The sequence below is a fragment of the Phycodurus eques genome, chromosome 2 (assembly GCF_024500275.1).
Source record: "Phycodurus eques isolate BA_2022a chromosome 2, UOR_Pequ_1.1, whole genome shotgun sequence".
Lineage (NCBI taxonomy): Eukaryota > Metazoa > Chordata > Actinopteri > Syngnathiformes > Syngnathidae > Phycodurus > Phycodurus eques.
In genome coordinates this window covers 21,214,502-21,241,956 of record NC_084526.1, presented here as the reverse complement: position 1 = coordinate 21,241,956, position 27,455 = coordinate 21,214,502, and the positions used below count along the sequence as shown (strand labels likewise).

The following is a 27,455-nucleotide window of genomic DNA, read 5'->3' as shown; positions in this document are numbered from 1 at the left end:
GGTTGAGGTCCCGATGGCCGTAGGAAAAATAGTTGGCACCGCAGCTGGTTTCAGCCTCTGCGTAACGACACCTGTGTATCCAATGCTTTCTGCTAAGTCTTTCTCAAAACACACCGGTTTGAAGTGATCAACACAGAATTTGGAATGCTTGCTCGGTACCCATAGCTGACCACGTTTCTTCCCGTCTTTTGACTTTCCCTATCCACTGGTCACGTATTCCTTTTTCACTTAGAAAGCCAAATAAACTCTTTATCACTGCCTGAACCATTTGTACAACACAATGCCACACAATAAACCATCGTGACATCGCTAAATCATACGACAACAAATATACAAGGACGCAGCAACAGCATCGAACAATAGCACACAACGCTGAATGAACAGGCTCTTTGGCTAGTGTTACGTCACAGTGCCGGATAGAGCCGAATCCCCAGAAGGCGCATTCTGCATCATATTTATTGATTTAACTGCAGTATATCTGCCACATAATCACTTTGAAATGGCAGATGTGGTTTGTAAAGGAGTTCTAGAGTTATAAAGAAAATGCTTAACATATTTGTCCTATGACCTTTAAGGACTACAGTCCTGTTTTTCTTTTAACTCCTCATTTAAAAATAAATAAATAAATAAATAACATTCACGCAACAAGTTTTCCTCATGTTTTTGAGATTCCAGGGTGAAAGCTGGACCTGGCTACTCATGTGGACTGAATGGGTAGCAAAAATGGGGCAATGAAATGCCACTACTTTGAGGGTAATAGCCCGTCAGCGACATTCAGTATGGGGAAAACTAAAAGAACTATAAACTAGTTCACTTTTGAGACAGTGAAATTAGTTCAAAATTTTGAACTATGAACTGAACTAGTTTATTTTTGAAACAGTGAACTAAACTTTGAAGTAGTTCACTTAGAAAATGAACTTTCCCAACACTGTGTGTGGCTTTGTTTATTACAAAGGTGACAAGTACAGTACGCAACCATAACATTACTTACAGGTGCTTTTGCTCAGTACAGTCACTGTGTGACATATGGACAGTATAGTATACTACCATCTGATGATCTGTAAGTGGCAAAACTTTGAGTCAAGTTGGTGAAAAACGTGGCAAATGCAGCCAGAGAGGAATACGAGTAAATGGGTCATGTACACAAACAGAGGAGGGTTTTAGTGAAGTCAGATGAAGGAAATATTTGGGTTTTTTTCTAGAGGTTTCTTTATTTTATTTTGAACAAATTGAACACTTCCAAAACTTGTAGCAGTACAAAGAAAATGTGTCTTATTCCTGGTCAGCTGGTCTAAGCTCATAAACGGACAGCCATGAACCTAATGTATTAATATGTCACAAAATGCTAAAATGATAGCTACTTAAGTGAAGATGCACAAAGGCTGCTGTTTTTTTTTAATTACCTTATCGTTTATGCACAATGTGAATTTAAGAAATAAAAAACGATTATATAACAAAGTAAACCAAATTGGCGTATGTTATTATGTGAAAGGTCTTATTTTCTCTTTTGTATTCATAATTGCTCTTTAACCAAGCAAAATATAGTTCATCCAAATACTTGATTATTTGATATAATTTTCAGTAAGATACTTCAGTACTAAAATATTCGTTAGGTGGAGCCCGACATTCAACTCCCCCATTATATTGTTGAATTTTTATTATTTAATAAAACCCTTGCTTTGGGTCCCTGTGCGGTTAACCTGCAAAAAAAGTTACTCCTCAAATTAAGAAATGATTATAAGAACTGCTTCTGAAAGAAAAAAAAATATTTGAGCCTTGAATGAATTGTATTGTTGGGGGGGACTCTAAGGTTCATGACAGTAATTATCAAATAAGAAAAAAAGAGAAAAAAAAAAATAAAAAAAAAAGAGAAAAATCATGAATTGTGAAAATATTGAAAATTACCAGAAAAATCACGAATATGTTTATTCCTTAAAGGGATATGTTTTTACTGAACAGTCCAAGTTTTTTTCTTGTACCAATTATATCATAAGAGTAAATCCTTAAGCTGTTCACTGAGCTGAAGTCTCACAAGATTTGCTGAAATCACACATTATGACAGCTTTTATGAGGCATAGTTTTCCAAAATTCTTCCAAATTGTTGTGACATTTGCATTGTACCAGTATCGAGCTGGTGTATGAGACATGTGAACCCACCTTACAGAACATGGAGGGAAAGTGGTCGGGTGTCATAGAAACATATGACAGCTCTGCCAGAACATCCATAGCACGAGGTCCAATCAGATTTAAAGCTGAAAGAGAAGATGATATTTCGTCACAGAAGAGCAATGAGTGGATGTGGAATGCAGGCTTACCTGTGTACTTCCAGCTGACGTCCTCTAGGTGGAGGTGTGGGTCACTGGGCATGTGTTTCTTGATCCAAGACCAACAGTGGACTTGCTGGTCTGTAGGCGAGATGATGAAGAAGCTGCAAAGGACGGAACAATGGGAATGCTATTATTGTAATCAGAAATTTTGGTCCTTTCATAGACAAATTTGTCCTACAGATTTTGACCATATGCTACCAAATTTCAAACACTTATAATAGACAAATTACAACCAAAAAAAAATGTAGTTTTCATCATTATGTTTAGGCGAACCATGACGCGAAGATAGCCAAACTTTTGCATGAAAGCTGAAATTTCTTGAAAATGCAGTAACCAAAGCAATTTTCACTTGCAACATGAAATTTAATAGGTGTGTCTGTCATGCACGGACCGACACAAACCCAAAAAGATACAGTAAGGCTGCCATTTTAGTTTAATTTTCAAGGTCATTTTGGCCTTTTCCAGGGGTCGTAAAAAGACAATGGAATGTTTAGTTTTTATTATTATAGGAGACTATTCAATACCTAGGACATTTAGGGGTACACATGATAGTTATGTTTAATTGGCAAAATTAAATTTGGCAAAAATTTTAGAACCCCTGCTTTAAGGGTCTTTTTTCTAACCTGTTCTTGCTGAGGCGCACCACGCTGCAGTCGTTCTCATAGCCTCCTCGTTGGTTCAGCATGCCCGTGTGGACGATGTGTCCCACTGGAACGTCCAGGTCATTGGCGCATAGGCGCTGTAGCAGCTCCAGGGCCTCGTCGCCAGAGGACTATAGGACAGTGGTACAGACCAGAAGATATCCTATTAGATACACACAATCTAATGAGATCCACTACAAAATGTTTGCCTCAGCTTCTACATGGTAATGGAGAAAACTGAGAAAACCAAGCTGCATTGAACAGCTGTTTGTTCCCACAGATCTTCTGTCTCTGGACCAGAGCAAGACCTTCTACAAGCCCGACTGGTTTGACATCTCATTATAGCCAGTATAATGAGATGTGCTAACAACTTAAAGAACAAGGGAAGAAATCAAGCCTTTCCTGTACTTTACTAGTTGACGTGTAATGAGACAACTTTGATCTAAGAGGAGACTGAAGGTTGCTGCAGTAAAACGGAGATTGTGGAGTACAATACTACACTGTTAGTGTATGTGTTCATTTTTAGCATTTGTAGCCCTGTGGCCTCAAATGCTACAAGGATGTGGAATTTAATTGGAGAGAAGACTAAAGGCAGTACGAAAACAAATGCTGCAGCAATGTGGAGACTGTGGAATATAATACTGCAGTATCCAGAGCTAAACCACAGAAACAGCTAACGTTAGGGTTATTTTTTGTTTTTTTGTGTTTTATAGTCATGTATCCTCAAATATTACAATGATGTGGAAATGTAATTAGAGAAGAGTCTGAGGCTGCAGCACTTACAGTGAGTTCAAACTTGGTGAAGGACGACATGTCAATGACGCAGACGGCCTCCTTGCAGCACTTCACCTCCGCCCCAACAATGTCAAACCAGTCGGGCTTGTAGAAGGTCTTGCTCTGGTCCAGAGACAGAAGATCTGTGGAAACAAACAAGAATCCCCTCACCAATTATTCATGACAGCTGTCACTTTCATCCATCCATCCGAAGCCATATAAAGGCAAGTATGGAGTCGGACACTCTTTGAAGTGACCGCGCTTGTCAAACTGGGTTAGGATAACAACACAGACATTCCTATAAAACGGCTTTGGTTTTGTCTGTCTCCCCATGGCATTGGAGTGTGTGGACGGTTACGTGCGCTGCATGATTCACAAACCGCATTTATTCTACTCAAAGTCATATATAGAAAAGTCTGGACAGTGACATGCGCAGGCACCATATTGTTACTAGACTTTACACCGATCTGATCAGCTTCATCCAGTGTAGTTAATGCCACTTTGGACAAATAACTGCACGTGGGGATCAAATATTTCTTGTCCAGTACTTTGACCTGGTAATGTTTTCTGCCATTTTTTCAGATCGCTGAACAGGTTAGTTGTGTTACCAAGCAGGGCAGACAACGCCACTGCACTCTTTACATATGACTTCTTGTTTAACGTCTCTTTAACGACAATTAAACATGTCCAGAAAATGGATGTTGATTCCTTTTCGAGACACAAGCGCCTCACCACGATGATCCTCATCTCCAATTTTTGCTGTACTTGTTTCTCTCAGCATGACTCGCTTTTGGAATCCCACCGACAATGACTGAGGCTCCTGCAGGGTGCGCTGGGTGCTGCTTGCTTGTTATTCAGGCAGGTTAATAAAGCCTTAACCATGAATTCGTCTCCTGGTAGTTACTGACTATTGGTTAAGAAATTTCTTCATATGCAACAGTGCCCGCATTTTAAATGTAAAAATTGCAGACCATTGGTTTAATTTAAACGTGGCAGCCGAAATTGTGCAGTCCTACTATCCTGACTTTGGGCGAGAGGCGGGGTACACACTGGACTGGTTGCCAGCCAATCGCAGGCCCAAACAACCATTCACGCTCACAGTTTTAGACAATTGTGTGTACCTTTGCCCGGAGGAACAAAGTATTTGGGCCTCTCAAAGCCGTGTTTCTCCATCCAGCGAGCTCCCTGCGTGTCCAGTCGGTCGTAGAGCGGACTTGTCCTCAGCTGCCGGCCCGTCTGGAAGTCCCAGCGAGGAACCTTTAGTTCGTACAATAGTGCTGGTAATACACACAAACATACGCATGAACAGACACACACAGCACACAATGGATTTAACTGCCCTTCCAGTTTAACCCTCCTGTTATGTTGTGGGTCAAACTGACCCCTTTTAAAGTTTACATTAAATCCAGAAATAATATTATTCTACTTGTGTCATTTTTGTTCTTTTCTTATTTTTATTACATCCATATTCAATAGAGCTAGTCCTCATTTGAGTAACAGGTGAGCTGGAGCCTAGCCCAGCTTACTTGGGGCGAGAAGCAGGGTACACACTGGACTGGTCGCTGGTCAAGAGGAAGCTGAAGTAGCCAGAGAAAAGCCAAACAAGCATGAACACAGAGGGCTACAGGGAAACAGGATTTTCCAATCTTCTCAAAACAAAAACAAAAAAAGTTTCACTAAATATTGACTGAAAAATTATTAATGGCATTGCGATGTGTTCATTTTTGCTTTCTTTGCTATTATCTATTTATGTATATATTTTGATGAATAAACATGAAGCAGTGGGACCCATGAACATAGTTGAGGTTACCCAAAGTAACAAACATAACAGGAGGGTTAAAGCGATGAGAATTGTGTGTGCTAACAATGACAAAATTAGGACTCACGCATGACCTCCATGACACGATGTCGCAGGAAAGTGCGGCTGCTCTGCAGGTTGCCAAAGCGCTTGATGTCCAGCGGCCACACATTGGCACTGGGGTAACCATAGGTTATCCACTCAGCCAGATACCTAAAAAAATAAAATAAAAATTCACTGGTAAAAAAGTATTGGAACATGAGACAATTCCTGTGGAGTCCTACTTGAGGCTGGAGTTGCTGCATCAACAAAGTATTAAGTAAAAGGTTTGAACACTTATGTACATGTGATTTGTTAACTTTAATTTTTATTTGTATTTAATTTTGTGTCATGATGTCATAATAGGGTATTGTGTATAGAATTTTGAGGGAAAAAATGAATTTATCCCATTTTGGAAATTGGCTGTAACTTAAAGTCTTAATTTTTTTACAGTAATTACTTTCCGAATGCAATGTAATGCTGAAATTAAAGGAGTCTGCTGTTTAAAAATAATAATAAAAAGTCATGTTAAAACTGTCTGTCTGACCTTACAGTAGAATATAATTAAAATGATCTTTGAAAAGAAAAGAAATAAATAAATAAATAAAAGTCATTCCACTCTGGCCCAAGGTTGTGCCTCTAATTTAATTGTAATTATTTTAATACTTAAAAAATATATGCAAATAATTCAGATATCCTCGCCTGACATCGAGTTTACTAAACACAGAAGGTAAACTTAATAAATAACTGGACGCCTTTTTCTCGAAAGGGAGGTGACAAGATTTTATAGGCGATTCACTGATTTTATGCTTCATATCATGCAATAATTATCATATCCCATGTTTAATTTTGATAAGGATGGTTTGGGGAAAAAAAAACAAAAAAAAAACAAAGAACTAATCTCTTTTATCATATTACTGAATGCCAGTTTAGGTTTCATTGTACTTTCTATTGTTTGTTTTATGTATTTATAATATTTTCAAACATAATTAAAAAAAATATATTCTATCTAATTTAATCAAATCTTAGATTGTTATTCAAGTTACCGTGGACAAGGAAAATATAGACATTTTACGGGTGCTTCATACAGATGCAATGCTTATCTATTTCCAATATTTGTTTTTGACTTCATTTTGTAACATCGTTTAAATGTCCAAATAGATCACAGTCATGTCTTATTTATTGAATAAATCTATGAAATACATGTTATTTTCCCAACTTTTAATGTCCCATGTATTGAGATGATACACACCAAGTTTGAAGCGAATCGTTGGCCGCGAACGCCATCTTGAGAGTTAACCACACTGTTAAAATGTTAGCGGAGGTCCTTCGGTGTGTTACCTTTCACGTCAAGTTAACAGCTGGTTAAAGTTAGCCAAGTTTTGGACAACAATATAACGGTTCCATTAAAGTTACGGTCGGTTAAGTCTACTTAACCAGTGGTTAAAAAAATAACTGAGTTTTGAACAACCGGGCCCAGAACGACAAGCCCAGTGCCAAAATGACAACGGATACAAAATGCAATTCCTTTTAGAGGAATACGAACAAAAACAACATGAGACTGAAGCAAAAATATAGTTTTTACAGTTTTCCAGTTAAAATATAGATACTGCATTTAAATGTGTTATGTTCTTAACATTATATTCATTCTATTTCATTTATGATCATATGTTCGATAAATTTCTTACATACATATATTAATTTTTTTTTCAAATAAACAATCTGCAATACCTAAATGTAAATAATCACATTACCACCATATCGGAATATGGACATTTTCCCAAATGCCAACAACTGTATGTTGTGTAAATAAGTCTCTCTCTTTGATAATTGCATGCTTATGTTTTACCTCAATGCTGCAAACTGTGAGATGCCTAACTGATATTCATTGTTCATGTGACGGTGAAAATAAAGTTATTTTTCTATTCTATTCTGTTTGAGATATTTTATTTTGTGTGTGTGTGTGTGTGTTTACAAATGTTTGGTTATGTGTTCTGTGATGGTTGTTGTTGGTGTTATTTATTGGCCGATAGTTAGGCCATAAAGTTAGTCTGTCAAAATATGTTCTTTCTATAAAAATGTTTTCAGAGTAGATAAATATATAATATAGAAATGTATGCACCCTGCTATGTGGTAGGAAACATTATAAACAATTTTAAAAAATACCAGTCACCTTTAGAAACTGCACAAACAGAAATTTACATTAAAAAATCAATTTATAATAATAGTAACATTCATTTGACAAAAGATGGCAGTTTACAAATGTAAACAATTGTCGTGTCTGCCTATGACACAGCCAGCAAGGGGTGAGGGGTGTAGATGTGTAGTCGCAATTCCTAGGGATATTTAAGACAAAGGGGAAGGGCTAAGGGGTAGAATTGGGATTGGCCCTTACTGTTTTTTATTTCATTGTTTCATATTTATGGTCAAGAAGTGTTTTTCATTAAAAAATATTTCCTGTAATTGTGACTTTTCTACTGTGTTAGCATAGGTCACTGATAGACTTCACTCCGTCCAACTACTCACTTGCCAGCTCCTCCGGCGAAGGCTAGACCCGAAGAGTTCATGCCGGCCAACACATAGTAGCCCGAGACGCCCGGCGTCTCACCCATCAGACAGCGCATGTCCGGTGTGAAGGACTCTGGGCAGTTGACCAGCTGCTGGATCTCAGCCGACTCCAGACTGGGCATTCTCCTCAGCAGGGCGCTGAGCATTGGCTCTGAAAGGTGCAAGGGAGAACCTGCTTAAACTACTGAAATTGAGCAGGAAGTCAGTTATAGTATTTTGGTCGGAAGCATCCATTTTGGTTTGAATTCCTGGGCTCATAATTTGATGAACTCCAATTTTTAGGAAATTGGTCCAAATTAGTAATCCAATTAATTACAAGATTGATGGGTGCTGTTAAATTTCCCAACTTTTTTGCCAATGCCACCTAATGTGGGTGGAGCATGGTGTCAAAATTTGACAGTTATCTTGAGGAGTCACCATTAAAAAAGGAGCTGGAAGGTCCCATTAAACACTTTAATTGATCAATTATTATTATTATTATATAATGTTACATAAAACATCTTTTGTCACACCTCACAAAATATCCCTCACTTGTTTACGGTCGGAATTTCAACGTGTAACTGCCGTTTTCGAGCGCACAGATAACCACCACGTCGTGAGCATGTGGCTAATTTACATGCATGTAAAGTAGCTATGTGGCTCACGGCGCCAGTCCGTTACTTCCAATATCTGTTAAATCGGTGTCAATTAAAATGAGGTTCCACTGTATCGGTAATTTTGGGGTATGTATGTATGTATTTTGCACTTCACTGCACTGCACTTCTTGGTGTATAATGTATTTTAGGTAGTAGAATCTAAACACGTTTTAACTGATTCCTACTCCTTTTCCAACTAGCGGTACATAGTGTTTCAGTATGGAATATTTATAGTAGATCTGTTTGTTTTTTTCCCTCTTGTTTTCTAATGCATGTTTGAGATACATTGCAACCAATCAATTTGATTCATACATTTTCTTATATTAAACTTAAGTTGCAGCACGAGTAAACTGCAATTTCCCTGCCACTTTCCTTATACACTTTTAAAAGTTTGACTTATACATGCACACACATAAGGAGTCCAGGTTTGGCTTAGGCTTTACGACCACCTCTCAAGCTTCATTACCCTCAGATTACATTACAGCGTTGCATTCAAGGTCACCAAGCCAAAGGAGTGTTGCTTAAATGCTGTGGTAAGGTGAACGTTGGCCTGAGTCCAATGTATAATGCTGATTAAAGCAGCCTGAACACACCAGTAAACATTTTAAGGTGAAGAAACACTCATAAACAAAGGTAGTTAAATACAACGTAATGCTGTGAAACAACCTCCATAAGGTAAAACCTATTAAGGCACGGTAGTCTAAAAATAGGTCTCACTTGCTTTGCTTCAAGATTTTACTGTACAGGTTTAAGCCAGAAGCAACAGTATGAAAGACTTGTTTGAGAAGGAAACACCCACACAAACTCTCATAAAGTGTGCGTTACATTTTAAATAGTCGACTGGGTTAATATAAAGGATAATTTGTGTCCAAGGGGTGCTAGTATGCCAATAAAAGATCATTTAACAAATCCCCTTTGCATCCTTCCCATTGTTCCTCACCAAAGTGGTCCCAGTCCTCCTGCATGTTCTGAATTTCCAGCTGGTTGCGTCCCTCTGTGAAGATGGGCTTGGGGTTTTTCTCGAAGCCCCCCGAAAGCAGGCCCCCCTGCCACGGTCGAGCATATATCCTCCCATCCATGTCGAGCACCACTGTAAGACACATACAGTGGTACCTGGACTTATGAGTTTAATCCGTTAAGTAACCAGGCTGAAAAAGCAATTTATTCATATCGCAAATGAGTTTTCCCCACTAAAATGAAATGCTATTAATCCATTCCAGGGGGTGGGGGCAGTAGCTTTAGCAGGGACGCCCAGACTTCCCTCTCCCCAGCCACTTACTTCAGCTCTTCCGGGGGATCCCGAGGCGTTCCCAGGCCAGTCGAGAGACATAGTCTCTCCAACGTGTGCTGGGTCGTCCCCGGGGTCTCCTCCCGGCAAGAGGTGCCCGGAACACCTCAACAGGGAGGCGTCCGGGAGGCATCCGAATCAGATGCCCCAGTTTTATAAAGTATAATTACTGTACATACTGTAGTACTCATGTGCATGTGTGCCTATAGGGTATGGTCAAGTGAGGGCTGGAGTCAGTCGGGTTTCCCGGTTATTTCATTTTGAGTTCTGCCCTTTGCGATTCCCTTCATTTTGTATTTGAGCGTTTGATTGTTTGTCACACTCGAACAGTTGTAAGTGAATTCAGCAACTGTCTCTCTCCTTTCTCACATGTGAGGGCATTACAGTACCTTAATTGTCCCATTTTTTACTTCACTCAAGCAGCTGTGTATCTGAAGCTTGCTTGTTACTCAAATTTTGGCTAACAACATAAAGCAAAAAAATAATAATACTAATTTGACCAACGGCACGTAATGCAAAAAACTCATAAGGTGGGGCACACTTCTAAGTCAAGGTACCACTATATTCATATTCAGCTAACTGCAAGTTAAAAACCATCACTATACAATCGGGAGTTGTGAGACCTGGCGTGTCAGCCATGAGGTCCTCCTGGAGAGGTTTGGTGAGGAGGTAGAAGTGTTCGCAGCCATGCAGAGGGATAGAGACTTTGGTTTCGCTTGCCTGGCCCAGCTCGTATGCCCACTGTAGCAACACATTCAGAAAGAAAAACACTGATTCAATTGCACTTTCCGGGCTGGTTTTACAGACGACAGCCTAAAATGTTAAATCAAGCTCAGAATCAGAATAATCTTTATTTGCCAAGTATGTCCAAAACACACAAGGAATTTGTCTCCGGTAGTTGGAGCCGCTCTAGTACAACAGACAGTCAATTTACAGAACACTTTGGAGACATAAAGACATTGACAAAAAGCAATTGTGCAAAAAGATGCAGAGTCCTCTAGCACTTACAGCAGTTCGAATGACTAATATTGCAATAGTCCGGTGCAATGACCATTGTGCAAAGGGCGCCGAGACTTCAAGGAGTGTATGTGGTTTAAAGTGATGAGTAGTGCGATCATCTGGGACAATGATGGTTGTGCAAATGTTATAGATACTCCTCAATCAGTGTGCAAATGGAGCAGATGCTACTCTGGCATGAGTGGCCAGTACATGCAAATAGTGCAGCATGGCGAGACAACTACAGTGAGTGCACGAGTAATACATAATTGGCCCCACAGAAATGTGACAACGAACTCAAGTCAAAAAATTTCCAGCTTGTTGTAATGGAATTATAGGTTAGGTGTTTAAGAAGTTGATCGCAAGAGGGAAGAAGCTGTTGGAATGTCTACTAGTTCTAGTTTGCGTTGATCGGTAGCGCCTACCTGAGGGAAGGAGCTGGAAGAGCTGGTGACCGGGGTGCAGACGGTCCGAGAGGATTTTGCACGCCCTTGTCTTAGTTCTGGCAGCGTGCAAGTCCTCAATGGTGGGTAGGGGGGTACCGACAATCCTTTCAGCAGTTTTGATTGTCCGTTGCAGTCGGAGTTTGTCCTTTTTTGTAGCAGCACCAAACCAGACTGTGATGGAAGAACACAGGAGTGATTCGATGACCGCTGTGTAGAACTGTCTCAGCAGCTGCGGTGGCAGGCCGTGCTTTCCCAGCAGCCGCAGGAAGTACATCCTCTGCTGGGCCTTTTTGAGGATGGAGCTGATGTTGGTCGCCCACTTCAGGTCCTGAGAGATTGTAATTCCCAGGAACTTGAAGGTCTCGACGGTTGACACAATGCAGCTGGACAACGTGAGGGACAGTTGTGGCGAAGGATGCCTCCTGAAGTCCACGATCATCTCTACAGTCTTGAGCGTGTTCAGCTCCAGGTTGTGTCGGCCGCACCACAACGCCAGCCGCTCCGCTTCCTGTCGATATGCAGACTCGTCACCGTCCTTGATGAGGCCGATGACAGTGGTGTCATCTGCAAACTTCAGGAGCTTGACAGTCGGGTTCGCTGAGGTGCAGTCGTTCGTGTAGAGAGAGAAGAGCAGCGGAGAGAGGACACAACCTCGGGGCGCCCCAGTGCTGATGCTGCGTGTGGATGAGGTGGCCTCCCCCAGCCTGACCTGCTGTGTCCTGCCCGTCAGAAAGCTGTAAATCCACTGGCAGATGGCAGGTGAGACGCTGAGCTGGAGAAGCTTGGTTGAAAGGAGTTCAGGGATGATGGTGTTGAACGCTGAGCTGAAGTCCACGAACAGGATCCTCGCGTAGGTCCCTGCACTGTCGAGGTGTTCTAAGATGAAGTGCAGTCCCATGTTGACTGCATCATCCGCAGACCTGTTCGCTTGGTAGGCAAACTGCAGGGGGTCCAGCAGGGGACCTGTGACACTCTTGAGGTGGTCCAGCACGAGACTTTTAAAGGACTTCATGACCACAGATGTCAAAGCGACAGGCCTGTAGTCATTCAGACCAGAGATTGCAGGTTTCTTGGGGACTGGAATGATGGTAGAGCGTTTGAAACAGGATGGAACTTCGCACATTTCCAAAGATCTGTTGAAGAGTGAAGACTGGAGCGAGCTGGTCCGCGCAGACTTTGAGGCAGGATGGGGACACATGGTCCGGGCCTGCCGCTTTGTTAATCTTCTGTTGTTTGAAGATGCGTCTCACATCCTGTTCATGGATGGTTAACGCAGAAGTCAGAGGTGTGGTTGTGGTCGCGGGTGCGGCCGGGTGGGTGTGTGGTGTGAAACTGTCCTTTTCAAATCTGCAGTAGAAGGTATTCAAGTCGTTGGCTAGTGTGCTATTGTTCTCAGCTTGGGGGGATCGTCGCTTGTAATTAGTCAGCGATTGGAATGCATGCCAGACTGATTTAGAGTCGTTCGTGCTAAACTGTTTTTCCAACTTTGCTGCATAGATCCTCTTTGCAATGTTAATTTCTTTAGTAAGCTGGTTTCTAGCTCGATTATACAGGGCCCTGTCCCCGCTCTGATATGCATCTTCCTTAGCTTGGCGAAGCTGCTTAAGTTTAGCAGTGAACCACGGCTTGTTGTTGTTGAATGTCCGAAATGATTTTGTTGGTACACAAACCTCTTCACAGAAACTGATATAGGATGTGACAGTGTCCGTATATTCATCCAGGCTCCCAGCTGAATTTTCAAAGACACTCCAGTCTGTGCAGTCTAAACAGCTTTGAAGTTCCATCTTGGCTTCATTGGTCCACTTTTTGACTGTTTTCACTGTAGGCTTCGCACATTTAAGTTCTTGCCTGTACGTCGGTATTAAGTGAATTAAGCAGTGACATTACATTTTTTTAATTTCATTTTTTATACTTATCTGCTTTATGTTTTTGCATAGGTATTTACTTTTTCACACACGGCCAGGTAACTTTGAATTCCGTAATTTCTGTGTATAATGTGCACCCCCAAAGTTGCCCTCAAAATTTTGCAAAAAACCTCTACCTATGTATCATGCATTTTTACAATGCATGATTTTGCGTCTACTCATATGATCAAAACATTAAGTATTATCTGTATTTTGTTAATTTTTTCAAAGAATTATTCTGAAGCACTTTATTTTAACACGCAATACTTTCTTTTTATTTACTTGCTCATATTTTGAAATTCACAGCCCTACTTTTATTTAGTAAAGGGGAAAACACACAGTTGTGCTCATATGTTTGATTGCCCAGGCATAATTTGTAAAATGGGTACAATTCTTTAAAGAAAACATGAAGGGCCAACCAAAACACATTTAATTTAATGGGATTCAAATTAAACTGTCAAGCATTTCAGCATTATCATTCAACAAACCATAACCATAAAGAAATTAATGATGGTTGTTGTTCAATCATCAGTCGTACTTTAAAAACACAACATTTCACAAATCCTGCCAGGTTATGTAAACTTATGAGCACAACTGTACTTATATGCAGTCATACGTACCCCTGTCATATTGGAATGAAAGTGTTGGCTACACATTTTCATAACTTCTACGTGGCGGTGGTATATTGGAATGAAAGTGTACAGCTTTTTCATAACCTCTAGATGGCGGAATTCATTTATAAAATGTGAAAGTTTTTTTCATTTTCACCTATACCTTTGTGTAATGCGCACTATTGGCTTTAGACAATGTTTTTCTGTGAAAAAAAATGCGGACTATACACGAGAAAGTTTTTTTCCCTTAATAAATGAAATCACCATTTAAAAACAGCATTTTAAGATCACTTGGGTTATATCCAACTGATATTTACATTTGTTTGATGATCTTAAACATTAAAGTGGGGAAACTGCAAAAATATAAGAATTTGAGAAGGGGGCCAGTACTTTTTCACAGTGCTGTAGTTTCCTTTGTTTTTCTTTACATTTGTCTGCAGCAGGACTCGAAACTGTCCGTGACCATTCAGTTCCAAAACCCAAGCCCTTTAAGATAAGTTACTTCTGCCACACAGCCCAGGACGTGCGCAGACATATCTTAAAATATGTGCTGTCACGTCTATTTACCGGTACTTACTTTTGGCCTCTGTAGTTTTAAGAGTCTAAACAAATCCAAGTCAGGCAACAGTCATAAAAGCCACTTAAAGATACATATTCCTTGTGTGTTTTGGACATACTTGGCAAATAAAGATGATTCTGATTCTGATTCTGATTCTGATATTATGTAAAAGTAACTTTGGGTTACGTTGGGTCTCTCGGAAATGCCTGCCAACCTATCAAGTGTGAAATTACTCAACCAAGTACTAGAAAACTTTCCCTATAGTGGGGCAAAAAGTATTTAGTCAGCCAATTGTGCAGGTTCTCCCACTTAAAAAGATGAGAGAGGCCTGTAATTTTCATCATATGTATACTTCACCTATGAGAGACAAAATGAGAAGAAAACAAATCCAGAAAATCACACTGTCTGATTTTTAATGAATTTATTCGCAAATTATGGTGGAAAATAAGTATTTGGTTACCTACAAACAAGCAAGATTTCTGGCTCTCACAGACCTGTAACTTCTTTAAGAGGTTCTTCTGTCCTCCACACTTTACCTGTATTAATGGCACCTGTTTGAAGTCGTTATCAGTATAAAAGACACCTGTCCACAACCTCAAACAGTAACACTCCAAACTCCACTATGGCCTGCACCAGGCTGGGAAGACTCAATCTGCAATAGGTAAGCAGCTGGGTGTGAAGAAATCAACTGTGGGAGCAATTATTAGAAAATGGAAGACATACATTCTGGGGCTCCACATAAGATCTCACCCCTTGGCGTCAAAATGAGCACAAAAACGGTGAGCAAAAATCCCAGTACCACACAGGGGGTGGGGGGTAGTGAATGACCTGCAGAGAGCTGCGACCAAAGTAACAAAGGCTACCATCAGTGCCAGACGTGTCCCCCTCCTTAGTACAGTACATGTCCAGGCCCGTTTGTAGTTTGCTAGTGAGCATTGGGAGGATCCAGAAAAGGATTGGGAGAATGTCATTTGGTCAGATGAAACCAAAGTAGAACTTTTTGGCAAAAACTCAACTTTCCGTGTTTGGAGGAGAAAGAATTCTGAGTTGCATCCAAAGAACATCATACCTACACTGTGACGCATGGGGGTGGAAACATCATGCTTTGGGTCTGTTCTTCTGCAAAGGGACCAAAACGACTGAGCCATGTAAAGGAAAGAATGAATGGGGCCATGTATCGTGAGATTTTGAGTGAAAACCTCCTTCCATCAGCAAGGGCATTGAAGATGAAACGTGGCTGGGTCTTTCAGCATGACAATGATCCCAAACACACCGCCCGGGCAAAGAAGAAGTGACTTTGTAAGAAGCATTTCAAGGTCCTGGAGTGGCTGAGCCAGTCTTCAGATCTCAACTAGGCTTTACACGATCAGAATTTTTGGGGCCGCAATGTGTCTATTTAAATGACCTGTTCATTTACTGTATATACTTGTGTAAGTACACAAGTATATACAGTAAATATTTTTTTTGAGCAATTAAGTAAAGAAAGAGCAAATTTGTCTTGTAGTCTGATCCTGGCATTACGTGTTGTCTGTCCCACACCGCAGACATGTTTTTGTAAATAACTTTATTGGCCGACAGATATTTACAGTACTACGTCAAAAGACACGGGACAAGGCTAAAAATAAACTAGCTTTTGGATTCAAATATACTGCTGACAGTGTAGTGGTACACTCACCTGACCAGCGTGGGATCAGTTCCCACTCAGTGACGGTGTGAATGTGAGTGCGAATGGTTGTCTGTGTCTATATGTGGCCTGCGACTGACTGGCGACCAGTTCAGGGTGTAGTCCGCCTTTCGCCCGAAGTCCGCTGGGATAGGCTCCAGCGCCCCGCGACCCTAACCAGGATAAGCATTGTTGAAAATGGACGGATGGATGTGCACGATGGCGACGCGGAGTAAATGTCTTTTGCGGAGCCGATCAATGACGTCCTTGATCAGATCGGCGAATTATGACATTAAAGCCGATCACCATAAAATGCTAAATATCGGCCGATACCGAACAGGCCGGTGAGATCGGTGTAAAGTCTAATCTCAACCCCATAGAAAATCTTTGGAGGGAGTTGAAAGTCTGTGTTGCCCAGCGACAGCCCAAAAACATCACTGCTCTAGAGATTTGCATGGAGGAATGGCCAAAAATACCATTAACAGTGTGTGAAAACCTCTGTCATTGCCAACAAAGTATTGCAATGAACTTTTATTGATCAAATACTTATTTTCCACCAGAATTTGCTAATAAATTCTTTTTAAAAAATCAGACTAATTTTCTGGATTTTCTCCCCTCATTTTGTCTCTCATAGGTGAGGTATACTTATGATGGAAATTACAGGCCTCTCTCATCTTTTTAAATGGAAGAACTTGCACAATTGTTGACTGACTACTTTTTTGGCCCACTGTATATGTGAGCGAGCCCTTCTCAATGTCTTAATTTGACCTAACAGTGCGGCTTACATGATACTGCAGGCACACCTCGTTTCTCCGCCTATGACTTAGCAGCTAGGCTTGGCGAAGAAGCACCACTTTCAATCCAAAGCAGTACTACACAAAAGCACTATCATGTCAAAGCAAAAAGTAAAAGGGGCACCTTTTTTTGACAAACCAACTTTTTCTAGTATTTGGGATGTAATTCTCTATGGTGCCTCAGTAAATACTGGATGTGAAACATGAATTAATATCATCCACGCATTCCGGAGTTCCAGACGTTTGTCTGCTGAGAGGCTTGAAATCAGGTCATTTGAATTTCTCGAGCTTATCTAGATCACTAGTGAACATCTCCGCCTTCCCTTTCCGCTCCCGAGCCAGCACTGTCAACATAAACATGCTTGTTCTCACAAGTGGGTCTTTTAAACAGAAGCAACCAATCAGAGAAAAGGGGCAGCCTTGGCCAAAAATGGACAAAGCAGATACGAAACTGGGTCAAACAGAAGTAGCTCTCAGAGGGGCCTTTTCTGGACACTCGTATGACAAAACAAAGGTGTTTTTTTTAATGACTTTTTAATTCACACTTTTATACTAAGTCCATGTTGGAGAATCACTCTATGTATGACAAAATAGCCAAAATACGGGACCTTTAACAGAGCTATGTTGATAAGTGACACATCCTTGAACTGTAGTATAGGTGGGGACGGAGTGAACAGTATTTGCATGAGACAGAACTGCCCCCCAAAACAGAGTTGTTTCGAGTGCTAAAGCGTCACAAGTGTGCTGTAACTCTTTATTGTTTGTGTATTTTGGTCCAAGAATGTCAAGAGACCTTTAGATTAAGACACTTGGGACTTGTTATAAAGTGTCCTCCTTTAAGGCTTAAACTAAGCCATGTGGGTGAAACCGTCCCTTTTTTTACCTGTCCAGCACAGTTGACGAAATATTCACACTCGATGGAGCCGCGGTCCGTCTCCACTGCCATCACGTGGCCCTTCTCCACCAGAACCTGCTGAACACTGGTCCTCTCCAGGATCTGAACCCCTGAGTGGCGAGACGAATTAGGCATGCACGTTTGGTATAAAAGTACACATAGCGTAACGTGCCTCTTCCCGCTGCTCCCACAGCCATGGCGTGATTGAGATCCGGCGTTGACACCACGGCGTCCGTGGGCAGGTGAAGCGCTCCGACCAGGTCGTGAATGTTCACTAAGGGGTGGCGCTTGGCCACGTCTTTGGGTTTCACAATGTTACAGCTGATCCCCATCACTCTGTAAAAACAGAGAATCAGGTGATGGTTTGGCATCAGTACAGGTGGAGTCATCAGAAGAAGTGGCAAAAATCTAAGACGAAGAACATGCACGAAGATCTGCTTGAACAAAAGTGCATCTTAACTTTGTTAAAATTAATGACCAGTCGCCTCAGTGCAACATTGGAATAAGATTATATTGTGCAAAGGAGGCTTTCACAATGTGTAGCTTCTGACACACTCTGAACTCTCAGTTAATTGGGTGAGTGAAACAATAAAATATGTCTATGCCAACATTGAGAGAGCTAACAAGGTAAACGGTTGGTTGCACTTTTGCACTGGTGGTTTTTAGCGTTTATTTTAGTCTTCAAACCAACATAAGAGCCGATGACAGAAATAAAAGCTTTAACATTGAGCTAAAACTACACCCTAGCAAATTTACATCACAATAATTTGGGACAAAATTCACATAAACTTTGTCTCACAGTATTACAATCACTAACCTTGTGCCTCATCATTGGGTAAGGAAAGGAATCAACGTTTTATAGCATTTGGTTCCATCCATTTAAAAAATAAAGAAATAAAAAAAAAAAAAAATCATCTGTGCTGTGTGAAGTTACTCTTCGTGCCAAAATGCTGAGTACCCTTCAAAATATAAGGCTACAAGCTTAAAACAGGAAGTTAAAACTTGCACATATAAACCAATTGACGTGATAAAACAGTCCCAAATAACGATTTCTGCAATGCTATATTTAACATTTAACTGAAACATTAATTAATTAATACTGAGTCAATTGGGTTAGTTCCACACACATTGCCTTTTAGTCCATAAGTTTGATATTGATTCTGGTTATAAAGAACCCTGAGTCAAATGTTCATTTTAGTTTATGTTGCAGGCTGCTAAGAAAATGGATGTTCATAATTTGGAAACCCTTTATCAAAACTAAAAGAATGGGAATCGAGAATCGTTTGGAACCGAAAACGAAATGAGGAATGGGGACCGGAATCGCTCAAATTCAAACAATGCCTAACCAGAGCCTTGACAAATGACGGTTAACTTCGGAAATTTTGTGTATCTTTTCGAGGTGTATTTGAGAATATTTTAGTCCAATTCTGCGTTGAATGACCTGAGAGGTGTTCAACTTTAAACAATTCCAACAAATTAATAATAAATCTGAGTAAAAAGTCTCACTTGAGTCTTGACGCGAGGCGCTTCAGCGAAATGAAGCGGTCCTGATTCTGAGCCAGACACAGAGAACCTGTCTTCACGTAGCCTGAAACACACAAAATGAAGGTCAAATTACAAGATGGACATTTGCCTGGTTGCCAAGGCCGCTTACCAGTCTTGACGCCAGTCTCCTGCTCGAGCTGCTGGTACAGAGCGTTGGAGTAGTCCGCCATTTTGCACTCGATGGAGATGGGCTTGGCCACACTCACAATGCCAGCGCACAGTTTGGTGGTTCCCGCTCCTAGTCTGCCAGTAGGACAAAACAATAATCAGAATCATCTTTATTTTGCCAAGTATGTACAAAAATCACACAAGGAATATGTCTCCGGTAGTTGGAGCCGCTCTAGTACAACAACAGACAGTCAATTGACAGAGAACAATTTTGAGACATAAAGACATTGAGAAAAACAGTCACTGAGCAATAAAGAGTTGCTAGTTATCTGGTAATGCCGGTACATTTATTTATTTTGACAATTTTGCAAAAAGATGCAGTCATCCAGCACTTAGAGCAGTTTGAATGACTAATATAGCAATAGTCCAGTGCAATGACCATTGTGCAAAGGGCGCCGAGACTTCAAGGAGTGTATGCAGTTTAAAGTGACTAGTAGCGCGATAATCTGGGACAATGTTGATTGTGCAAAAATTGCAGATACACATCAGTTAGTGTGCAAGTGGTGCAGATGTTATCCTGGCATGAGTGACCAGTATTGGTCAACAATAGATATGCAAATAGTGCAGTGTGGCGAGACTACTACAGTGAGTGCACGAGTAATGTATAATTGGCCCGACAGAAATGTGACAACACACTCAAGACAAAAAAATAGGCAGCACGTTGCAATGGAATTGTAGGTTAGCTGTTTAAGAAGTTGATGGCAAGAGGGAAGAAGCTGTTGGAATGTCTGCTCGTTCAAGTTGGCATTGATCGGTAGCGCCTACCTGAGGCGCATATAATGAATATAATAATAATGTAATGTAATACTCTTGACAGTCGAAAGACTTATGCACTTTAATTTGTATATTTTGGCATTTTAACCCTCTAACCCTCCCAAAGTCAGCATTTTATTCATTTCTGAGTTAACAAAGGAATATTTTTTTGCAATTTTGGTTATGTTTTCCTCACCAGTGGTTAAATTCTTGTATATTAATTTTTTAATTTTTTTTGCATCTAAAATTTTGCTTTGTGCGACTTTTTCCGTTTTTGCAACATTAATTTCTTGGGAAAATTATATTTCTATATGAGCATGTCTCATTCCAAATTAATAGGCAATTTTTTGCATGAAAACTTTGTAGTGTCAAATATTGATACTGTAAACCCCATCACTGGGAAAAGTTGAGTGAAAATTCAGAGGAGCTGGCTCACAGAAATATTTTCAGAAATAGGCAGACGACAAAAGATTTTACTTGGTTTTGTAACTTCACATTTGATGGGTGCACAGGCACTCCCAAGACTATTTGTACTCAAGCTTTTAAAAAGTTTATTTTCCATACTATTTTATGGAAATAATATTGGGTGCCAGGGAGGTTGAGTGGTTCACACCGTTGTAATGTTATTTTTTTGACAATCATGCATCCCCTCACAGTCAAAAAGAAAAAACAAAGAAAAACGTGCTAGTTAGTTACTTTTTCCATGTAGTTTTATTGAAGACTCTGAATCTGGGGCGGGCAAAGTTTGATTTTAAAACATACAGATAGGCAGGGTCTTTCATAGATGAGGTTATTAAAGAAAAAACAAAAAAAAGTTAAAATGTGTATGTAAAATGGTTTATTTTAATGCCCTGCAATTGGTTGGCGACCAGTCCAGAGTGTACCCCACCCTCTTACCCAAAGTCAGCTGGGATAGGCTACAGCACACCCGCGATCTGAGTGAGGATAAGCAATATTGAAAATGGATGGACGGTTTGTTTTACTAAAATTATAGTAATTTGTTTTAATTTCAAAATTCCATTATTTACCATCAATTTAATAAAACAATCAATGATTTAATAAAATGTTTGTTTACAAATATTTAATTGTATCCATCCATCCATTTTCTGAGCCGCTTCTCCTCACTAGGGTCGCGGACGTGCTGGAGCCTATCCCAGCTATCATCGGGCAGGAGGCGGGGTACACCCTGAACTGGTTGCCAGCCAATCGCAGGGCACATACAAACAAACAACCATTCACACTCACATTCACACCTACGGGCAATTTAGAGTCTCCAATTAATGCATGTTTTTGGGATGTGGGAGGAAACCGGAGTGCCCGGAGAAAACCCACGCAGGCACGGGGAGAACATGCAAACTCCACACAGGCGGGACCGGGGATTGAACCCGGGTCCTCAGAACTGTGAGGCTGACGCTCTAACCAGTCGGCCACCGTGCCGCATATTTAATTGTATTTATTAATTATTTAATTACATACATTAATACAAAATAAATTAAACATGAATGATTACACTTTGATTTTAAGAACATTTGACAAAATAAAGAAGAACAATTTTGAAGGACTCTTTATAATGTAATTGCTCATGGGCCAGATTAAGGAATGGAGCGGGCCATGTGTGGACCGTAGGCCATACTTGGCGTACGCCTGCTCCAAATTAAGTAATTTAGCACTTTACACAGAGATGACTCACAAGGTGATTAAATAAAAATACAGAATCACATTATTTTACAGTTAATAGAAAAAAAATGAATCATTCAATCAAAATTAAAAAGAATCTCGTTTTACTGCAATGCCTGCCTAAATGTGATTTTAACTGCTTTTTAAAACATGTCCATGCAAGAGAAGGCTCTTAGCTCAAAAGGATGTGCATTCCACATTTGGAGGCAACTTGCTGCAAAGCTCTAACTACCTTTCTTTTAAAAAAATATTTTATTCTAAATTGTCCCCCTCTTGTGACTCTAATACAGAACAGATGAATGCTCCGAGATGACATACCTGCCCTGCTCCAGGAGAACAATATCAGTCCAGCCCAGTTTAGCCAGGTGATATGCCACGGAAGTCCCCACGATGCCTCCACCACAGATGACCACACGGGCCTGGCTGGGCAGTGGCAGCGGCTGAGAGGAGTCGCCGCTCACCACCTGCATACAGTTTGTGGAAGTCCACAGGCCTCTGCCAGCCAACGCGTAACTCCCCGCGTGGGGAACCAATAGCCTGGGGAGCAGAGCAGGGGACAGAGCCCTGGAGCTCCGTACACAGCTGCACATGGCTGACTGTCCTCTCTGTTGGTACACACACACAAATAAATAAAATAAAATAAAAATCATACCTTCATATTTCTACATTTTACATTAGAAAAATGCAACATCGATAGTTTGTCTTCTTCCAGCCATTAAGTGCTGCTAGAAGTTGCGTTTGGACCTTGCGTATTATTATTATTTATTTTTTTAAACCAGCCAACTGCATTTGTTTACGAACTGGGTGTGTGGCTACAGACTGAGCCAGTTACACTTTTCCTTACCAGCATTACCAGATAACTATTAACCCTTTATTGCTCAGTGACTGTTTTTTGTCAATGTCTTTATGTCTCCAAAGTGTTCTCTGTCAATTGGCTGTCTGTTGTCGTACTAGAGCGGCTCCAACTCCCGGAAACAAATTCCTTGTGTATTTTTTGGACATACTTGCCAAATAAAGATGATTCTGATTATTTACCTATTATGTAATATCATTGTCCCTGCCTGCATTAAATTATATTTTTAATGGTTTTTAACAGAAGCAAAATAAGACATGTAGCAAACTTTCACAGGCCAGGTAAGATTATGGTGGTTGGGAGACAGACCTGGCCCGTGAGCCTTGAATTTGACACTTGTGGCTTCAGTGTCAAGAGCCATCTTCAGGTTGCAACAGTGAAACAAAGACTGGAGGAGTCACACAAAGGCATCGAAGTGGGCACCCTTGGAAATTTATCAGTCATTTAAAATTTTACAGAGGGTCAAATTATGTTGGAAGATTTATAGTGTATTTTAGGTTCTTCCTGAAATTTCCCCTGATAGCTGAATATTTACTCACGTTTTGAAAGTAGCAGTGTATATTACACAGGCTAGTTTTAAACAATATTTTCTCTTTTTTCCTTTTCAATAAATAGGGACATAGCAAGTAGATACGAAACGCGGGTCCCATGGTGGCAATAGTTTAGAACCACTGTACCTTGGAGCATTTTATATGACACTTCACGCCAACCTAACTTACAAAAGTCCTTCAGGTGTCACAAATTCAGACGTCGACTTCTGCTAGCCTCGAAAGCCCGTCTTGGCACACCTGACAGCTAGCGAGCTTCAGCACGCGCCGAACCTTGTTCACTTTCGCTGGATATACTTTTGTTTTAACGCCAATTTTACTGTTGTATAAAGCAGTCAAATGATCTCATATGTGTTTTGGTCTGGTGTGGGGGCTCGTCGCACCGAGTGGCAGCTATCGCGTCGGGCTAATGCTAAAGACCGACTAGCAAAAAAATGTCGAAGGTTAAAGTGTCTAAACGTCTACAAAATGGAAAAGGGCGGCTCTACTTTTCCTGCCATTTTAGTCGTCTTTCTCATTTACCTACTAATTCAGTCGCAGTGGAATCTCAACGTCAATACATGCAGAGTGGGCGGCGTACTGTGTTATGATGACGGAAGGAACTCTTGTTTGGCTCCAAGGCTAAATTGTCGAGTATTGAGTCTGAAGGCAAAGTTAGCAGAGGTGTTAGCGGATGCTACTTCTGATGCTACTCTTTCAACGAAAAAGTATCAGGGTGGGTTTAGATTTGAAAATGGCGTCACGGTTCTTTTATTTTATTTTATTTTTTTAGACGTCAAAGTTCTGCTTTGGTTTCGTATTAAAAATGTGACTCAAACACTAATGTGTTTAATATTATTATTAATATTATAAGGTATTAGAGGTACATGTTTTTCATGTTAAATCTAACATATATAAAATAATTATTGTATTTCCCATTTATGTGATGATGACAGATAATAACATACAGGGTAGGCCAAAAATATGTATACTTTTTGAATGGGAGAAAATAATGAAGCAAGACAAAAAGGAAAAGAGAAGGAAGGGAACAGGGTGGTACAGTATGAAGGGAAGAATGGAATGTAAGAAGGTATGACACAAGGATGGTATGGAAGGAAGGAAGGAACGATGGAGGGAGGGAGAAATGATGGAAGGTAAGAAGGAATGATAGAGGCAAAGAAAGAAGGAAGGACAAAAGAATAAAGGGACCTTTCGCCTCTATACCCTAATTTGAAACCTTAACCATTGTTTCAAAGTCGACCCCCTACTTTTAATTTACGAGATTAAACTGTTTAATCAATGTAATTGTAAATGTAATTTTTAAAAATGTAAATGTAACGTGTATACTTACTTTTGGCCCATCCTGTATATTAAATTTGTTCAAAGAGAATTCTACTGTGAACAAATCAGCCCAGGACACGTGAATCATTTGCTGCATGACGAGCCACAGAGGAAATAATCAACTATTTTTATTTATTGACATGTTTTTAAATTTCAGCTATTTACAATCACCAATAATACAAAACCAAAAAACAACACCATGACAGTTAAAATACCAAACAGTCGTTAACTACTGTACATCGGGTGTAAGCATCATAAGCATAAATGTCCTCTTTGTAAATTGAGTTAATCACCTCATTGTTTGACTCAGAAGTGAATTTATATAATTTGAAGCGCTTTTTATTTGTTTTTTGTTTGTTCGTTTTTATAATCCATTGATCACTAACCCTAACCCAGATTAGCAACGAGGCAAAGGGTGATGAAGTTGGTTTTTACCATAAAATGGTAGCAGAGTACAATCATTCAGCTCAAAGCTGTACAACAATCAAACCAAAAACTCCAATAAATCTCCCCAAATGCTTACATATGGTGTCAATTCTGCATTAGGGGTAACATGTTAGGAAAACTACATTATATTTTCTTAAAATATGTATTTCATATTTAATAATATTTAGTTATGATTACACTGAAAATATATGTGTATAGATGAATTTGTCTCATAATAAACCCTTACAATGCGGTTTTTGCATTCATTTCCTCACTGACTTTGTTCTGTTCCTGCCTCATCTCCCTGTCCATTCTCTGTTATATGTTGTAGTAGTGGACCCCTCTGCCCTCATTGCCGCCCGCGAAACATTGCCACTGGGCCTGTAAATCATTCTGCCCCATGAAATCAACCTAAAATCAAGCGATCTCACAAAACCTACATGTCCAGGAAAACCAATCAGGGCTATTATTCCTAGCTAGCTAAAGTTTTAGTTCAGTTGTGTGTTTTGTGTGGTCATTTTATGAGGAATTTTACCAATTCTATATTTTAAAAAGAATTAATCTTCCTGGTATGGGGTCTACCTAAGTGGTTTTCATTTAAAATGTGACATGTTCAGGCTTTGTCTTATTGGTGCACTGTTAAACCATGACCATGACACAGACTAGACTTGGACAAGAGGGGGGGGGGGGGGGAAAGCTACTAAATTACACGAATATTTGAATTACCGCTGATAGAGGTGTAAGAGAAGGTGATCGTTGTTTTTGATGTTCAATAAGTCATTTATTGTGTGATATGCAGTTGATGAAGACTGGATTTACACTGTGATCAAATTCGAAGGAGAAAAACACATACCCTCAAAATCTGAATCAGAAATTGTTCATATGTGGTTACAACTTGGATGTGAATGGGATATCTGCCAATGGGATGGACTGATATATGAAATCAAACCGAGACTTTGACAAATTGAGACCTAATCAAGACTTAAAGAAATTGCGAACAAGTCCAGACCAATACCAAGGTAATGTGAGACCAAGTCAAGACCAAAACTTTTAGGAGTCAAGATCAAGTAAGACTAAATCAAGGCCAAGATTTTGAGGAAACGAAACCAAGGCAAGACTTGAGGAATTTAGCTCGAATCAAGACTTTGACAAATTCTTTCCAAGTCAAGACCTGAGCTAACAAGACAAAACTTTGACAAGCTAAGACTAAATTAAGACCAAGTTGAGTCTTCGACCAGTCTAGACCAAGTCAAGACTAAAACTTTTAGGTGTCAAGATCAAGTAAGACTAAGTCAAGAACAAGATTTTGAGGAAAGGAAACCAAGGCAAGACTTGAGAAATTTAGCCCGAATCAAGACTTTGACAAATTAATTGCAAGTCAAGACATGAGCTATCAAGACAAAACTTTGACAAGATAAGACTAAGTTATGACCAGGACCTTGAGGAATCGTTGGCAAATTAAGACCAAGTCAATTATGACCAAGTCAAGCACAAGAGTTTCAGACCTCAAGACCACAGTTAGACTAAATCAAGACCAAGACAAGGCAATGTGAGGACAAGTCAAGATCAAGACATTGAGGAGTCAAGACCAAATCAAGTCTTTGACAAGTCTACACCAAGACTTTTAGGAGTTGAGATTAAGTAAAACCAAATTAAGAACAAGAGTTTGAGGAAACAAAACATTGACAAGACTTGAGGAATTTAGACCAAATCAAGACTGACGAGTTGAGACAAAGTTAAGACCAATAATTTGAGGAATTGGGAGCAAATTAAAATTTAGAGGAATTAAGGAGCAAGTAAAAACCAAGTAATGTAAGACCAAATCAAGGCCATGACTTGAAAAGTTGTCCTAAAGACCAAGACAAGGCAATGTGATACCAAGTCAAGACCCAGATTTTGAGGAGTCAAGACCAAGTCAAGCCTTTGAGAAGTTGAGACCAAATCAAGACCAAGACATTGATGAGGCAAGACCAAACTCTTTGAAGATTCAAGACCAAATCAAGACAGTGAGAAGTCTAGACCAAATCAAGACCAAGACTATAAGGTATCGAGACCAACTCAAGACTTTGAACAGTCCAGACTAAATGAAGTCTTTGGCAAATTTAGATTGTCGAGCATAAATCTTTGCGCAATCGACAGATGAAGAATAGTACAGATGAATACTTTGAGGAGTTGAGACTAAGTCAATACCAATACCTTTAGGAGTCATCGTTTAATTTTTATGTCG

The 27,455-nt window shown here is 40.1% G+C and overlaps 1 protein-coding gene across 4 annotated transcripts in view; it reads right to left on the bottom strand.

The window, feature by feature from the left end:
• Positions 1–24,117, bottom strand: part of pdpr (pyruvate dehydrogenase phosphatase regulatory subunit) — a 33,631-nt gene extending 9,514 nt beyond the window's left edge. The window contains exons 1-15 of one of the 4 annotated variants that reach the window (XM_061669700.1): positions 24,005–24,117; positions 22,400–22,686; positions 19,593–19,726; positions 19,445–19,526; positions 18,111–18,274; positions 17,927–18,048; positions 10,694–10,811; positions 9,723–9,872; positions 8,106–8,298; positions 5,629–5,753; positions 4,864–5,019; positions 3,752–3,885; positions 2,951–3,099; positions 2,316–2,428; positions 2,158–2,252 (exon numbers count right to left, since the gene is read on the bottom strand). In XM_061669700.1, coding sequence (XP_061525684.1) covers positions 2,158–2,252; positions 2,316–2,428; positions 2,951–3,099; positions 3,752–3,885; positions 4,864–5,019; positions 5,629–5,753; positions 8,106–8,298; positions 9,723–9,872; positions 10,694–10,811; positions 17,927–18,048; positions 18,111–18,274; positions 19,445–19,526; positions 19,593–19,726; positions 22,400–22,671 — 2,007 coding nt within the window. In that variant the 5' untranslated portion in view covers positions 22,672–22,686; positions 24,005–24,117. Of the gene's footprint in view, positions 1–2,157; positions 2,253–2,315; positions 2,429–2,950; positions 3,100–3,751; positions 3,886–4,863; positions 5,020–5,628; positions 5,754–8,105; positions 8,299–9,722; positions 9,873–10,693; positions 10,812–17,926; positions 18,049–18,110; positions 18,275–19,444; positions 19,527–19,592; positions 19,727–22,399; positions 22,687–23,653; positions 23,957–24,004 lie in introns of those variants that run through there. The other 3 variants (XM_061669706.1, XM_061669722.1, XM_061669714.1) reach the window with 3 other exon arrangements.
• Positions 24,118–27,455: the final 3,338 nt, after the last annotated feature.